The 17449-nt window shown below is 28.2% G+C and overlaps 1 protein-coding gene across 1 annotated transcript in view; it reads right to left on the bottom strand.

The window, feature by feature from the left end:
* Positions 1–9724: 9724 nt before the first annotated feature.
* LOC129968965 (putative leucine-rich repeat-containing protein DDB_G0290503) overlaps positions 9725–17449 on the bottom strand; it is a 38180-nt gene continuing 30455 nt past the window's right edge. The window contains exons 12-15 of the mRNA XM_056083345.1: positions 16410–16652; positions 15057–15182; positions 13286–13438; positions 9725–10049 (exon numbers count right to left, since the gene is read on the bottom strand). Of these exons, the coding sequence (XP_055939320.1) occupies positions 9900–10049; positions 13286–13438; positions 15057–15182; positions 16410–16652 (672 nt within the window). The 3' untranslated portion in view covers positions 9725–9899. The remainder of the gene's footprint in view (positions 10050–13285; positions 13439–15056; positions 15183–16409; positions 16653–17449) is intronic.

The following is a 17449-nucleotide window of genomic DNA, read 5'->3' on the forward strand; positions in this document are numbered from 1 at the left end:
AATCATGCTGTGGTAAATTTCCGACTAGAGCCAGAAGCAGATTGATTAAAAAGATATTAGTCTAGTTATCAAATAAGTAAATTTGTAAAAGATATAAATTCAATGAATTACAAAATTTAAGGATCATATTAACATTAAGTGAAATATAAATGCTTATGTCCTTACACATTACATACATTAGTTATGAAGCATTAACTTTTGCCGTGAATTTAGCAGTTTTTACTGAATCTAGGGTGTCCTCCTTGGCGAGTTTTTTTGGCGACAGCGGTAATAGTATCCCTAAAATCGAATTTGTGTTTGAAACATTGTGTTTTTCCCAAACGACTGAAATTTGACATAAAACAGCATGTGTAGTTACAAACTCCCGTATCAAATTTGATATAATTAAATCATTGCGTTTTTTTTTTAGTTATAACATTTACATATTTCTGAAAGCACAGATCAGCAAACGGTCAACTCCTAATTGGATTTGGCTAGTCTAAATAATAGATACTAAATCTATGTACCGAATTTTATCTTTATATTTCTTCTTCAATTTCTTAATCTTAGTTTTTTATTAAAGAAAAATTTTCTTTATCCTATGATCTGACGCTGGGATAACATCATCAGAATCTTAATTACTTCCTATAATTTCTGATAAGGCTTTTGATCTTTTAAATATTTTGATAACTTATCAATATAATTTTTTAACTTATCAACATCTCATCCACAAATTCTACCGAACTGCAGGGGTGTTTGTGGGACCCCAAAAAATCCCCTGAAACTTTTACGGATTTACTACCGACATTTTGGAGTTTCGAGAAGGGGGGGGGGGAAGAAATGAAAAATTACGATTATGAAGTATTGAATGACCTAATTATAAAAGTTCAATGAATTACTTTTTTTGCAAAATTAAGACCTTTGAACCCAGGTCACGTGATCGCACATCTGGTCGAACGAAGTCTCTCCCTTTTTTTTCTGCCGCGCCTACTTGCCGAAAAGAATCCAGAAGAGAATGTCCGAGAACCGGGGGAATGAGTCATAACTCGCAATAAGGAAAGAACAAAAAAGAAGTTTTTCCCCCCTTTTCACGCATTAGGCAGTGGCAAAGTCAGTGGCCTTTGGAGAAAGAAAGGAAAAGTTTTCACCACACACACTGACCTTGCGTTTTCTGCTTTCAAAGCAAACAAAATTACCCAGATCAAAATAAATAATTCATTATTATTCCTACTTCCTTTTGAACGACGATCCCCGGAATTTCCGGGTATCGAAGTTCAAAATCCCCGGAATTCCGGGGTTTCCCCGGAGCACAAACACCCCTGGAACTGAAATACATATTATTCAAAAAGTTCTTTAATTCCATTAAAATAGAATTGCACCCCCCCCCCCCCCCTGCAAGTGCTTACGATTTACTAAAACAGACAGAATGGCTTTCATCTTGCAGTTGTTTGATTTTTTCTTCTCGGATTCAAGCATACATAGTTCTGGCAAGCATATAGTTGAGAAAGAACTTATCCAAAATTTTCTGATGTGTTTAGTTCTCTCAATTGTGAATTCCGGTCAGATGATGGAAACGATACCTTGCATACTCCTCTTCAAAAATCCGCGCTACACCAAAAGGAAAGATTTTGGCCTACAATGTCAGATTTAACGTGCATTAGGTCTGTATACATGGCGGATTGGTATCGGGTTTCGAAGATGGAGCACTGCGTCCCCGAAACCTTACCTTACCATTAGGCCATCGCGGCGCACCTTTAAAATGCAGACTTATACCAAGTTCTGACCATGTTTCAAATCTGTTGGTTGTTTTTTCAGTTTTTTTTCATTAGTATAACTCTTTTTAACGGTTTGACCCTAAAGAATTCTTCCATTTTTTCCAATATCGGCATATGAATCTTTATTTGAAAAAATCAAATAAATGCTATTTACAGTTTTTAGATCTTTATTATTGTATATGGCACAGAATTTTCTAATATCCAGAAACCATCCTTTTCGCATATTTTTCGAGATGATAAAAGAGAGCAAGCACTCTATATAAGAGAATAAAAAGTTGGATAATTTTTGATCAATGACACACACACACACATACACACAACTGTTGCTTGAAAGATAGGATTTTTGTTGCATTTAGCAGAAAAAAAAAAAAAAAAAAAAAAAAAAAACTTAATTCGAATGCTTGTTCAGCAGCAGATGTATTCTCTAGACACCTGCTTCTTTAAAAAAAAATTAGGACGTTCACCATGCGTACTTCTCTCTTCCAGATAGCGAACCTTTGAATAAATAATACACATCAGATGAAAAGAGATTCAAAAGTCCATGCTGGCCACATCTACTCACAAAATTGAAAATTCTTTTTGCGTTTCATCTTTTAATAAGTCAAAAATTCCCAATTTAATGATGGGCTATCCATTGAGATCGATAAAATCTTTTTCGAATCCAATTTTTCTAAAGAACATGAAAATATCGTAAAATGTTGTGATGTTACTCATTAAAATTAACTGATGCCATAGTAAAGATCTAACATATTTAGTTTCAGACTCCTTGTCTTTTTCATTAATAAAAAAAGTATAAATTCATTTGTTTTGATTCATGCATTAGTTAAAAGTTCATACTGAACTCTTTACATGAAGATCGGCCACACTCTTAAACAGAACATTCTGAATACATGAGAGCCACCGTAGCCTGGTGGTAAAATCTCGTCTTCAGGGTTCCAGGTTCGAGACCCGATTTCACCGAAAAACCATTATGTAACGGGGTCTGGTGTAAGTTAAATCCATCAGGAGTTAAATGTCCTTCCGCTGGTGTGGCGTGGAAGTTTGGAGAGGCAATCAAATTTATGAGGTTCATCCCAACGTAGATCAAGCATTGCTTTTAAAATGAGATGTTAATAAAAACTGAACCTGAAGGCATGGAATAATGCCAGATATAAATGGATTCTTACAAGAACTATACGAATAACGCTCCCCAAACTTATAAACTATCTCAGTTCTGCATTTAAGCTTTGTGAAGATACAATAAATAGTGTAATGATATTATTTCCAGGGAACTATTGCTGCTAGTAACTGTTGAAGATTCCTTCCTTGTGTGGTAATCATGCTTGCTTTCCCTTTACCCATCCTTCCAACTACACAAGGAGAAGTTAAGTTATATTAACGTACAGTTGTAAAGCAACACTAGGGCTATTTTTGGGACGGACCCCGTAATTTTGAAAAGCGGTCAGATGATGAAGACGACACCTGAGCTGGCACCCCCCCCCCTTTCCACACCACACCAGCGGGAGGACGTTTGACATGACAGATTTAACGTGCAACAAGCCCCCTTACACGACGGTTCTTCGGTGGAATCGGGTCTCGAACCTGAAACCCTACGGATCACAAGCCTGGACCTTACCACCAGGCCACCGCTGCCTTACACAAAGAGAAAAGATTGGAGATTGACAATTCTCTCTTATCAGTAACGCTTTTCGGTTGGTTGTATACTCATATCAAAACCAACAGCCCACTCCATTTGTTATGGAACTGTCAAAATGTGAAAATAAATAACAAACATTTTATTGGTTTAAGTAATTTAATTGGCTCTCCAAAACATCCCTCTAGAGCCCCGTTCCGACGACATGTGCGTATCTGGAACCTGGCACAATATCCCCTCTCTTGTGGTTTTCTTAAGTTCTTTAATATCTGTTCATTTTACCGACAATTTGGATTGTCGACCGATCGATTTGGATCGATGTCCACAGGCGGAGGTGGCCCAACAATGGGTCATTTGACAAAATCCGTGAGGGCACGGGTTGTCGGAAGGTGACTTAAGTTTGTAACCAATTAAGTTAATAGATTAGGAATGGTGGGAATGAATTGGGAAAGTTAGAGCATCAGTTTTTCAAGTTTAAATAAGACTATTAATCTGAGATGCAAAATTTTAACTGAAGGGCTATAGATATTAAAGTCATTCACAATGAGTTGTTGAATGTCAAAATAGCTTAATTGTGTCAAAAATAAATAAATAAAAATAATAATAAAAAACAATTAAATTTGGAAAAATATTTACTTAAAAAAATTATTTGAATGAAATTTTTGTAATTATATTTAACGATGTGTAAAATAAAGAAAATTGATCAAAAATTAAAAAAGAAAGAAAATTTAAAATAAAAAAATTTAGACTGATACCTGTGCTACTTTTCGAAAAACTTCATTTTACTGAAAAAAATCTGATGCTGAAATTAATAAAATTGCAGACATGAATAATTTAAAAATAGTTAATAGTTGTAGGCTAATATTAATTTTTTATATAGATTTGATATTAAAATGTACTTTTCATTACAAAAAAAAATGAATATAACAGAATTATTCTTCATTCTTTACAGTTCAATATGAAAAGAAACATGTATCTCTTATCAAAGGAAAAAAATATATATCCCAGGATTTAATAAATAAAACAATAAATAAAGATTACTGGATCATTGTTATAAAGTGTATTTAGCTTTTTTACTTATAATTTTAAAATTCTCAAAATGTAAGTAATTCATACTCAAATTTGTCTGAAATTATATCATATCAAATAAATGATGAAAAATTGATTTAAATAAAAACTACGGATTATAATTAGAAACAAAGTATACCATCAAAACACACAAGGTTCAGAATGGTTTCGAACTGAATACAGAATTCTGAAAGTTTCACTAAACAAATTTGGTTTGGTTATATTGATGGCCTGTTTTAAAGCAACACAAGGGCTATTTTGGGACAGACTTCGTAATTTTGAACCACGCTCAGGTGACGAGGACAACACCTCAGTTGGCACTCCAAATTTACACACCACACCAGTGGGCGGATAAACAAATTTGGAAGTAATCAATAAGTAGAATACGAATTTGTTACCTGTTTGGTAATACTCATCTTTATGAGCCTTATTTACACTTATGAAGTGATGATTTATCAGTTTAGAAATGGACCAGATGACATTTTTTTGAGATCTGCAACGCATGTATCAAAGTTCCTTTCAGCTTTTCATCAGTTGAAAATTATTAATGTAGGGACATGTTAACTCTGGCTCGAAAAACAGGCCTCTACTAACTGGATTATACATCAAATCACATATCTCTCACGGACCCTAGGGGAAAGCACGGTTGAGATTAATGCTTAGAGATGGCTCATATTACAAGAATCACACACTCATTTAACATAAACGAATTTAATGAACTGGACGAACGGCTGGGCCGCTTCACATCGATGAACGCTATTACCTTACTGAATATAGTTTTAATGGCGGGAATCAGGTAGCTTCTTATTGGCTGTTGAGTGATGACGCGAGCGCCTCAGAATGACGCTCCGTACACCACATTAATATAAAATATTTTAATAATAAAATTTAACAATAAAATTTCTTTTTTCCCTCTGATATTTTGTATCCCATCTCTGCTCTCCCCACTTTTTTATTACAAATAAACTTGTTAAAAAAATGAATTACATATTTGATCCAAGGTAAAAATCAACATCTATGAAAATTATAGAAGACTTACCTTCCTTTCATGAGAAAAATAAAGGATTGTCTTTTGAAACAACAGCACCCATTCCTTAATTTCAAAAATAACATTTTATTTTTAGTAATTCCATATTAAAAATTCAATGATATAAACATGTAAATGATTAAACACATTCTAAAATGCCAATTTAAACATGAAAATTGGTAATCTTGCAGAAAACATTAACTTGAAAAGATAGATAATAGTAGCAAGATCCACTAATTGTGTTGAAAGATTTTCAGACGAAAATAGTGAGCCCCCCCTTCGTTTTCTTTAGAATCATTTTTACTGCAGTGTTTACAGAAGAAACATATATAATCTAATATATAATAATATTAATCATACTATTTAAAATGATTAATATTATTTTAATATTGGTTTGAAAAACAGATACTTGTTCTATATCTGAATTTCAAATTTTAGAAATATCTTACAGGATAGATTGCTTACAAGCTAATGTAGCCACAATTTCCATTTTGTGAATCAAAACAACTGAACAACTCATATTTGGAAATTTAAAGTGATTTCATACCATGTCGACTTATATAACACACTAATCACTTAGATATTTACCTCAGATAACCTAACATCATTGAGTGCCGTCTTCAACTGAAACTGCATTCTTATTGTGCTTTGATTGCCTATGCTATGTATACAGTGGTACATCACTTAGTGAGCATAATTCATTACCAAATCTTATTTGTAAAGCGAAACCATAATTTTCATAGAAATCTGTATAAAATACAATGTGTTTCATTTTGGGATAAAAAATAATTCAATCAAATTTATAAAATATATAATTTATTATTTTAAATTTGATTCAATTATTTTATAATGCAAGTTTTTTATTAAAAAAAGACATCTAGGCAACTTTCAAAATTTGGTGAAAACGAAACACACGTTATCATTAAATGAATTAGCAGAGCACATAGCTGCAGTATGATTAGGGCGATACTTCTCAACACACAATGCAATTATTCCCATGTTTTCAGCATCTGTTTTATTTACTAGTTGGTTGTTGCTCAACTGAGTTTATTACTTCCCACACTTCTGGGCAAATCTTATCTGACCCTTTTTGCTGCAGAATGCAGCTCCATAAGTTCTTTAATAATTTTATTTATGTTCTTTCAGTGATTCATCAGTAAAGTTGCTATCCACCACCAAGTTTATAGTTATGGATAACGGCACAATCTCATCAATTAACATTTTCATAGACATTTGCTTAAATTCTTTGGACCACATTTGACAATGTTATCTGGCCAAAACAACTTCCATGCAGAAATTAGATTCTCTTCAAATAGGCACTCAACATAATTGATAACCAAGATACAGTCAATCCTGTATGTGACATCACAATGTTTCCTTCTCGCATGTTCTGCAAAACATTGCTTGTTGGGAGAATCATTTTTTTTACATTTCTCTCTTTAAACAAGAATATGCAAATCATTAATTTTGGGATGAGTCAGTTAAGAAAGGTTTGACTGTAATAAGCATAGATTCATCCTTTTCAGAAGCAATATATATATATATATATCGGTCAAAGATTTAAAATCTAAATTTCTTTTCAAATTAAAAAAAATTTCACAAATTTCATTCTAATGCATAATTTTATTAAAATAATTAATTAGAAATTAGGATGCTTAATTAGAAAATTAAGCATTAAGAATAAATGCTTATTGCAATTTCATTATGCATTTTCTTAATGACTGCAGTTGGAATGGTAAAAATAATCATTGTTAACTACCTGCTTGATAGTTTGTCAGGTTTTGCTTAATGGCACAAGAGCCATATTTAGTTGTGGTAATAAATGCAATGTCACCAGAATCATTATGGGAATCATCAGCTTAGACAACCAGGGGAATCTGAACAATTGTCATAATTCAATTAACTCCAGAACTGATGATGGAGTCCTAAAGTATACTACTATCCGTAGTCCAATAATTAAGGAAGCAGACCGTTTTATTATTGTTTGAGGTAACATCAAACCATTACTATACACCTAGAAGAAGAGAGAAGCCATACTTTGTCTGGCATCTTCTCATCCATGCATTTGTGGTGCCACACTTGTGTGGGCAGAAATGTAAAAGTAAATAAAATACGACATTGTGATTAAATTTACAAATTTGGCATATTTGATTTAGAAACATGATTCAAGAAGAAAACTGGCAGTATATAGAATACAGTTTCCATGTACAGAGGCAAATTGCTGATTGGCCAGACACAGCAACTGTCTAGGGTAGTAAACAGGTCGGTTAAAAAAACATTTCCCTAATTGCCAAATAAGTTAGCAAACATGTAAATTATATGAATTATAAAATAAAATTAAATTGCAAATATAATTGATCAGGTATCAATATGTCTTATGATATTCAATCAGTTATTAGTATTACTATTATTATTGAGTTATCTTTATAAACACTGAGCATCTGTTTCAATAACATTCATTGTATAAAAATATGGATTCAGAATGATCTGGAGTACTAATAAATATATGAAAAGTAATATATTTAAAAAAAATTTATATATATAATGATTGACAAAATTAATCATTGGCTTCTTAAAAATGTGAAACTAAATAGATTATTAAAAAGGGCCTCATAATGTGCAATACTTAGGCCTGTAAAATATCTCAATCCATCACTGGTTATATAGATATGAGGTGAGGTTATATAGAATGAGATGAAATCTTTCTGAACAATGAAACATTCATAAAATATACCAAAATCTAGAAAATTGATTATTTCTTTCCCATTTTATAAATGAATTAAATCATGAATCATTCATCTACCATAAAAGCTCACGAGTTCACGAAAATTACACAAGAGAGAAATAATAGAATATAGATTCATATCACTTTCAATTAATGTCATTCAGGAAAAGATTCTTTAATCTCATGCATATATAATTTGAAAAAAAAAAAAAAATGCTCCTGTTATACAAACAATTATAACACAGCGCTGTCTTCATAATAATTGTTATAACACGGATCTTCTGGTTTGTAAAACCGATGTGCTAGAGGATAAAAACTGCCTTTATTGTGTATGCAGTAATAGCAATGTTAATTTAGTGAGATGCGGAGCACTGATTAAGATTGAAAACAAGTAAATATCACAAAAGAAATTTTTTTAAAAAAGAATTTCAATTCTTTTAAATGTGAGCCAGATTCACCAATAGGTAGGTACATTTTAATAGAAATTTAGAAACTTATATCATTTAAAAATTCAGATGGAAATTTATTTAGTTTCATCTGTACTAATCAAAAGGTTATTAAGATTATAGTTAGGTTTTCCTCTATTTTTTTAAAAAGCAACAGAAAGTTGTTGATTAATTTATAATTTGTTCTGACATAATATGCAAGAAAGATGTTCGATTTATTATTCCTGTCAGAGTATATTATTTCTTTTTTACTATGTCAGAAAGAAAAAACAATAACAACAAACGATTATCTATTTGTTTTCTAAAATCTATGCATAATACTTAAAAATGTTTAAATCCAAATTTAAAATATTTAGGAATATAGGAAATAGTTTCTTAAAATTATAAATGACCTCAGAATAGGCACAACAAAGAAAATTAAATATTTCTTTTTAATTATAGTTAAAGCAATTTATCTGAACATAATTTTTCAAAGATCATCACTCTTTTCCATCAAAGTCCCAAAAACAGGAAAGTAAAAGAATATAATAAGGTTTTATATCCAAAACCAAAATGTTTTGGATTTGTTTCTTAAATTTATATAAGGATTATAAGTAAAATTAAAAGAAAAACAATTAAATTAATTTTTAAGTGGACTTCTGCAGTTAAAAATTTAAAGTTAGTTGAACTTTTTTTAAAAAAAAATGATACCTTAATTAAACAAGATATAAAAAGACAACCAAAAAATTACAAGGACAGTTAATAAGAGGCAAGACTTGTGAGCAATTAATACTTTCACTAGCTTTTAGTTTATATTAACACAGATATAACATTTACAGCCAGCAGAATTATAAATAAAACAATACAATGCAATCTACAATATCACAGTTGTAAAAAGTTCTTTCCAGACATACACATTAAAAAAAAAAAAAATACTAAAATCATAAACCTTGTAAAATAAGGAGAAAAAAAAATCTTTAAAAATTTTGCAGCAAATTTCAATTATTAAAAATATATACATGATAAGTTACATATAAATGTTAAATCGACATTTTTACAATGAGATATCTTCAAAAATTACGGTGAGTAAATTATAAAACATATGCTTATGAATATTATAAAAGTGATGATTATTAAAATCTACATAACTTGATGCCAAAACAAATTGAACAATATGTTTGAAATAATTATTGGGAAGTTGCAACAGTCAACAATTATAGTTATGTAATAATGAATGTCCAATTACTATTAAAATTGGTTAAATAGTTTATAAATTCTTTATGTCATTTTCCAATTCATACAGCTTTGCTTTTAATCGTCTGATAGCTGCAGTTGCTTGTTTTGAGTGTTGTGCTGTAGAATGTACAGTCTTCAAAAGTTCAAGATCTTTTTTGTCATGCTCAAATATCAAAACTGCCTAAAAAGACAATCACAGGAAAAATATTACAAACTAAGTAATCATCATATTTAATCAGAAAGTCATAATATACTAAAAGTAAATTCTCCTTTTAGTAAATTATAACAAGCTTATAATATACTGTAAATGTAAGTTTGCTATAATAAAATTTCTTAAAAAACATTTAACAAAAATATCTTACCTTCTGAGGAGGGTTGTAATAATTTTTATCAAAAATCTAATGAATAATACACAATGCATGCTTACATTTTAATATTTACATACTTAGTTCTTTTAAAGAATTAATGATTTTTCAGATGTTACTAAAAAGAATATAATGTTCTTTACTCTAAATTTTATTTACATTCACTCACCAATATAATTTTTATAAAACTGCCATTTAGATGCAATAAATGCATTGATCCACAATACTTATACAATCATATGAGTTACTATTAATATACAATCTTAAAATAGTACAATGTAATTATAATACATTTTAATTCTTTGACTGTTACCTCATATGGTCATTTTGTCATGCTCATCATTATTGAAATGTAATTCCTACATAGTTCTACAAGAGATGTTCATATATGAATGCAAGTTTAAATCTTTGACAATGATGTTAAATGATAAGATTTGACAAGGCAAATTATATTACAGATTTAAAGAAAAAAGAAAATTTGTAATTTAACACTCCATTTTCTTTCTCTATTAGGTCATAAAGTCTTTTGGAAGTCAGATAAAATAATTGCTAAACAAAAATTAAAAATTTTATATTCAGAAAATAATACAGTTCTTTGTATATGTATAATAATTATTGTTCATAAAATATAATGAACATTTACACATCATGCAATTTTTTCAAGGCTAACTGTGTAATACTTAACAATTGTTGTATAACATAGGGTGTGTAGTGTGAAATGGATGGAAAAATTAAGCACTTTTGTACATTCATGAATTTAAGAATTTTCTACTCATAGGATTATTTTATCTTATAATAAATTAGCTTTTATAATTTTTTTTTTAAAATCTATTCTTAAATTAAAAAAAATTTCTATTTTTCTATCTAAAAAAATGTCCATGCTAAATCCAGCCCCATCTTTTATTTAAATTGGCAACATTATCCTCAGCAATAATTAATACAAAGAAACTCTAAAAATCTGAATTAAGAGCAAATTGAATAGAATCAATATATGTTAGAAACATTTAAAATTCAAAAAATTGGTAAATTCGACAAAAAATGAGTTAAAATTATTTTCACAAGACATTGGGCAAAAAAAAAAAAAAAAAAAAAAAAAAAATGCTAATTATACAAACAAACAAACAAAAAACTATAATCAATTATGTTTTACTTCAGAAAACTTAATTTATTAATACTAGGTAATGGTGGCAGATTTTTATTACAATAATTTTAAGTAAAAATTTTTAAAAAAATCAGAAAAAAATATGATTACATTTTAATAATTTTAATTTTTTTATGTGTACAGTTTAAAAAAAGTAACTGACTGGTTCCCTCCCCTAATTCGAGTTGCAACCAGTTCGATATATATTGTGTATTTCACACTTTTGGAATAACCATTCCAATATACACCGGTGCCCATGGTTGAAAGGAACAGAAAAAGAGTTCATTAAGAATTATCTTAACATGGGTTGAAACTCCTGTATCCCTCCTGTTCATCTTTGGATTATCATTTTACTATAATTTATGAAAGCATGCTTTGTAAAGTTTTTTAAGACCTGTCATAAAAATTCAAACAAAAACAGATATGATAGTTTTAAAATACTGCCAAATGTGAGGTTTAAAGTTAGTTAGGTTAATATGCTGTTTTGAAACAACAAAAATTCTGTTTTAAGGCATTTTTGTAATTTTGTGCCACTGTTGGACACACGGACGACATCTCAGAGCACAATACACTTTTCAAATTATATTGTCATACTGTAATCAGGACTGTTTTCACTAATGAATTCATGCGACAGGACTTATATATAGCAGGTTTTCAGCTGGGTCTTGAAACAGCAACTTTTGTTGTTCTTCTTCCTTAATAAATTTTTTTACATATAACATTTTTCCTCATTCCTTATTTTTTAATATTATTAAAATCAAGTATAAATAATAATTTTTTCTGCTGATTTTGCTATCATACAGTTTTAAACTATTAAAAAAAATCTTTTTACTTAAAAAAAATTCTTTAAGTAATCTATGAAATCAATAGAATGAAATTTTTTTCAGAATTCTACATTTCTGATTCGCTTTCTCTAAATCAGTAAATGAGTGATGTCCGATTTCAATGCAATATTATTTTGCATTTATCATTTAAAACCCTCTCTGCTGTATCCTGAGAGTAAGTGATTTCCTACATGTTTTATACTTTCATGTGATTTACGATTATTCCTCTGTTCTTTTGCAAAGGTATAAATGAGAAGTAATACAATAAAGTGTATACATGGTTAAAAGAGAAAATAATGGGGCAGAACAACACAGCCAACTTAAAGCACAACAAAACATTTTTAAGTATGTTAGAAAGACTTAAATGAAAATTGGAACAACTGCAGTATATAGCAAGTTTCATTTCTTATGCTTTTTATTATTTCAATGGAAAGTTGAAACTTAAAATTTCAAAAATATAGAAAAAAATTATTTTAAACAAAAATTGAATTCCAGAAAATTTATTATAATTTTTTTTGAAAATGGATTTTAAAAAGTATTAAACTTTCTTTTCTTTGCTTAGCATGCTTTTCATCAATAGAATATTGTAGAACAATGTTTATTTAATTATCAATCACAATTAATTTAGTAATATATATAAATTGCATCTTATGACCACAACAGGGATCATAGGTAATAATTGCATGGCTTTGATAAATGATGTAAATTCTGAAATATTCAAAAATACTGAATAAAATCAGTTAAATAAATGATATCTAAGAGAAGCACAAATTAGTTAAAATAATATCATGTGTTGTAAAACTGCTGCAGATATAAAAGTTTTGAAATATGATTGCAAAACTATATTTCAAATGCAAAAGTACTTAATCTCATTTAATAGTTTAAGGTTCTTTTATTTAGCTGCACAATTATCAAAAGATTTTATTTTAAGAAACACACAAAAAAATAATATAGATATTCAATTGTTTTCTTTTTTTCAGTTTCTTTGAATATTTATTGAGGTATCTTATTTAGAAATCAATAATAATAATACTTTATAACTTATTGCAGTCTATTGACTCAAACAATTACAAAATAATGCACATACTTTTGTTAGCTGCTTTTCCAAATCTTGAATCTTAGCTTTCAAATTATTTATATCTGTCTGAAATCCTGACATTTCCAAGCGACGGAATCTTTCCATGTTTTTGAGTCTGTTTCTCTCTAGTTTTAACTGTTCCAAGAGTGATGCATTCTTTGTCTGTAGAAAAATAAGTATTTAAAAGAAGTATATATTTTAAAATATTAGAAATTAAAAATCTATATTGTGCATATAATATTTATTTTAAGTCTAGTGTATAAATTATATCAAAACCATTAGGATTTTTCATTCCTTTTATAGCAATAATTGAAGAATGAATTTATGAGCATTGAGAATACATTCTATATTTCCTGCTGCTGAATGGCTCAGTACAACATAGGATATTGAGCTAACATTTTGGTATCAAATCCAAATAGAAATTCTTTCATTTACAGTATAGAGTTACTGCATTTGCAAACACATAAATAGAAGAGCAATCTGTAGACAGATTTGGTCCAACAGACTTTAGAGACAAAACAATATGCCATATTTCATAGAATTAGCTTATCGAGTTGCAAAATTCTTAAGAAAAATCAGGTAAGCAAACTTCCCGCTAAAGAATTTTGTCCAAAATTTAATTTACAATTTTAGTACTCAAACCACATTCCAAATTTTATCATCCAGCTCAAAAAACAATAACTTTTTTTCTGAAGGAGACTAATCAGGGAGGTCTAGAAACATGATGATTCATCTAAATCTTGAAGCCGCACTGTTTGACATTTACAATAATTTCTGTTTATATACTTCATGTATCAGAGAGAGAGAACTAACATGCAACATTTGCAACAATATTAAATTTGCAACATTTTTATCTATATGTATCATTAAATATCTGGAAAAGCAGAATTACAATTTTACTAACAATACAAAGTTCCTAACAGATAGCAGATGTAGGCATCATAACTTAACAAAAATTAAAATATGCTTGATTATTGAATACATAGTAAATATTTTCTACAAATATAATTGACCTGATTTTTAATCTAAAAATTGCTTCTTGAAAGAGAAAGACACGAGCCAAATTTCAAATCTAACTTGTTTCAATCAATAAACTTATCAAACACGAGACAGGCTTGGAACAAAAACAAAACTGAACTTAATAAAATAATGAATTATGCAAATATTGAAATAATATTGTACAGTTATTATAAGAAAGAAAATTAATTGTTACAGAATTTCAATTCTGAAAATTTTGAAATCCATGGAAATGAATCATGCCTGATTTATGTTGTAGATACGTGATACAGTAATTGAATATCTAATGATATATTGAACAACAAAATGATTCCAACTTTCATGTAAAAGCTTGAATATCAAAGAAATCATTTTAAAATTAGTTATTTCAAATATTTTTTCAAAATTTTTCAAAGAGTTTTCTGTCTGATAAAGGAATACTCATTTCAAAATATTTTTTACAATAATAATAATAAATTCTTTTGGAAATTTTTGTTTTGTTCAAAAGAAATTATTCCTGCTATTTCTTTTCAAACTTCCAGGCATATATTTATAAATAATTGTAAACAGATTATGTAATTAATTCTACTCAATAGATACTATAGATAAAATACATGAATATTGTATAAACAGTTAAGATTAGTGAATGTATGTTTTAATCAAACACTCCAGAAATTATATGCAAAAGGGAGTGAGAGAAACATTGAGCAATGCATACCTTATGGTGTTTTGATGTATAATTATTTATTTAAACATACAGCTTAATACGGAATTCAAATAGTACCTCTAATGTCTTTACAGTGTCTTTCAAGCTTTTATTTTCTAAAGACAGTTCACGTAATGCTTTTGTTGCCTGTTCTTGGCTCATTCGAGCTAATCTTTTTTCTTCTTTATTCTCATGTTCCAAAAGCTAAAAGAATATAGAAAATTATTTTATGAGTATTACAAAATTCAAGATGTATCTAAATGAATCAAATAAATCAAACTCATAATATATTGTTAAATTTACAAACACCAATACTCTGTGTAATATATATATATATATATATATATATATATATATATATATATATATATATATATATCAATTTTCTGTTTAAAAATAAGTAGTAAATAAATAAAGAGTGGAACAAATGAATGTCTTTTTAAAAAAAATAAATGCTATTATAAACAAAAGCTAGCCTTTTACAAAATAAACTTATTCCTTCTTTTCACTATATTATACAAGCTCAGAAATCTCATAAATGATGTAAAACTATTTTCTCTATAATTAAGGGATATTAAATATAATTTATTTTATCTAGTAGTGAAATTTTTTTACTGCACAATGATTTATTAAGTTTTATGAAATTTTTTTTAAATTACTATTGCTAATATGCTTGCCCAACATGTAAAGTTAAAGAATGGTTGGTAGAAATGAAGAATATGTTAATTTGAAAATCAACGTACATAAGTTGAAAATTTCCTCTCTTTAAAATAGCAACATTCATCAAACTGAACACAATACAAATTGAATACATACTCAAAATAATTAACATGTATATACAATTACTTTAAAATCAAATCCTGCAATAAAATGGAAAATGTACAAGTAGATTACTCTAAAAACATATGAAACAGATCAATTACATGACACATAAAATACAGAAATGAATTAAATAATAAAACAATATTTATTTTTGCTTAGCAAAGGCCAATAGTATAGACTAATCAAGTATTCATATGAAGCTCTTTCAATAAATAATTGCATTGAACTAATTACTGGGGGGAAACTTACTACCATATTTGTGGTAGAATTAGTTGGAATATCACTTTTTAAAGTAAAATTTGACTTCACATATAGACTACTTAAACTGGTATAATGAAAATTATTTCACCATAAAGTCAGTCAATGAATTTATGAAATGTATTCTACATAAATAACTATTGATATATCAAATTTTAAATCAAATCTGCAAATACATTTTATAGATGCAAAACATATGCATACGTTACATCACATGTTTTGACGTGCGGTGTTTGATGATATTTTTATACAATAGTAATAATATATTATGTTAAAAACAAAACTTTCTATTAGGAAATCTATCAAATATTAATAGCCTAAATAATTAAGGAAAGATAATGCTAAACTTACTTTAAGTTCTGTAGCTAATCGTCTGGTAGTGCTTCTGAGGTCTTTAATCTTTGCAGTGCATGGCAGATGTTCCAATCCCTGGTTGCAATACATACATTCATAGGGTCCACAAGCTTTTGATTCTTTTTTTGTGTCAACAGATGAAGCAACTCTTTTTACAGATGTTTCACGGTCATAATAATCTGGTATATGTTGAAGTCTTTCATGAAGTTCTCTATTGAACTTAGTCTTATCCATTTCTTGCTACATCAAAATATTGTAAACTTTGACATACATGATTTTAAATAATTTTTAAATGACAGTAACAATATATTATATCAAAAACCAAACTGTTTAGTAGAAGATCTATCAAATAATTGTAATATATTTAACCCGTAACTGGAGATATGAATTTCCTCAAATGGCCAGAGACACAGAGTCAAAATGGCTCCATTGTTAATTTTCTTTTTTTTTTGTTTTTTGCAAACAGCACTAGAATTTATTTTGGAAATACAATACATTCTGAAAATCATGTAATTATCAAAAATATTAAACATTATAATATTAAATGTAAAAATGTTATAAGAAAAACCTAAACAATCTTTTGATGAGTATTTACTATTTTTAGATATTATGGTATTACACTAATGCTAATAACTGTTAGAATTTAACAAACAAAAATGAAGAATATTGAATGTTTTAACGAATAATATTTTAAAATATTATTTTAAGAATAGAATAATATAGAATAATAATATTTTTAAATATTATTTTAAGAATAAGAATTATTCTTAATTATTAGAATAAGAATTATTAATTATATTAAGAAGAAGAAGAAGAATTTAATAGAATAATATTTTAAAATATTATTTTAAGAATATTTCTTTATCCTTTTTGCATTGTTTAAATTAAAAGCAGTTTCAGAGACATGAAGTCATTAGAGAAAAAGAATAGAATATACAAAAGAATTTGAAAAAGAATAGCTCGGTTATATGCACATATTCATATTTACTTATGCCAACATATTGCTGAATGAACATATTGAAGGTACTGAGGAAATT

Source organism: Argiope bruennichi, chromosome 5 (genome assembly GCF_947563725.1).
Source record: "Argiope bruennichi chromosome 5, qqArgBrue1.1, whole genome shotgun sequence".
Taxonomy (NCBI): domain Eukaryota; kingdom Metazoa; phylum Arthropoda; class Arachnida; order Araneae; family Araneidae; genus Argiope; species Argiope bruennichi.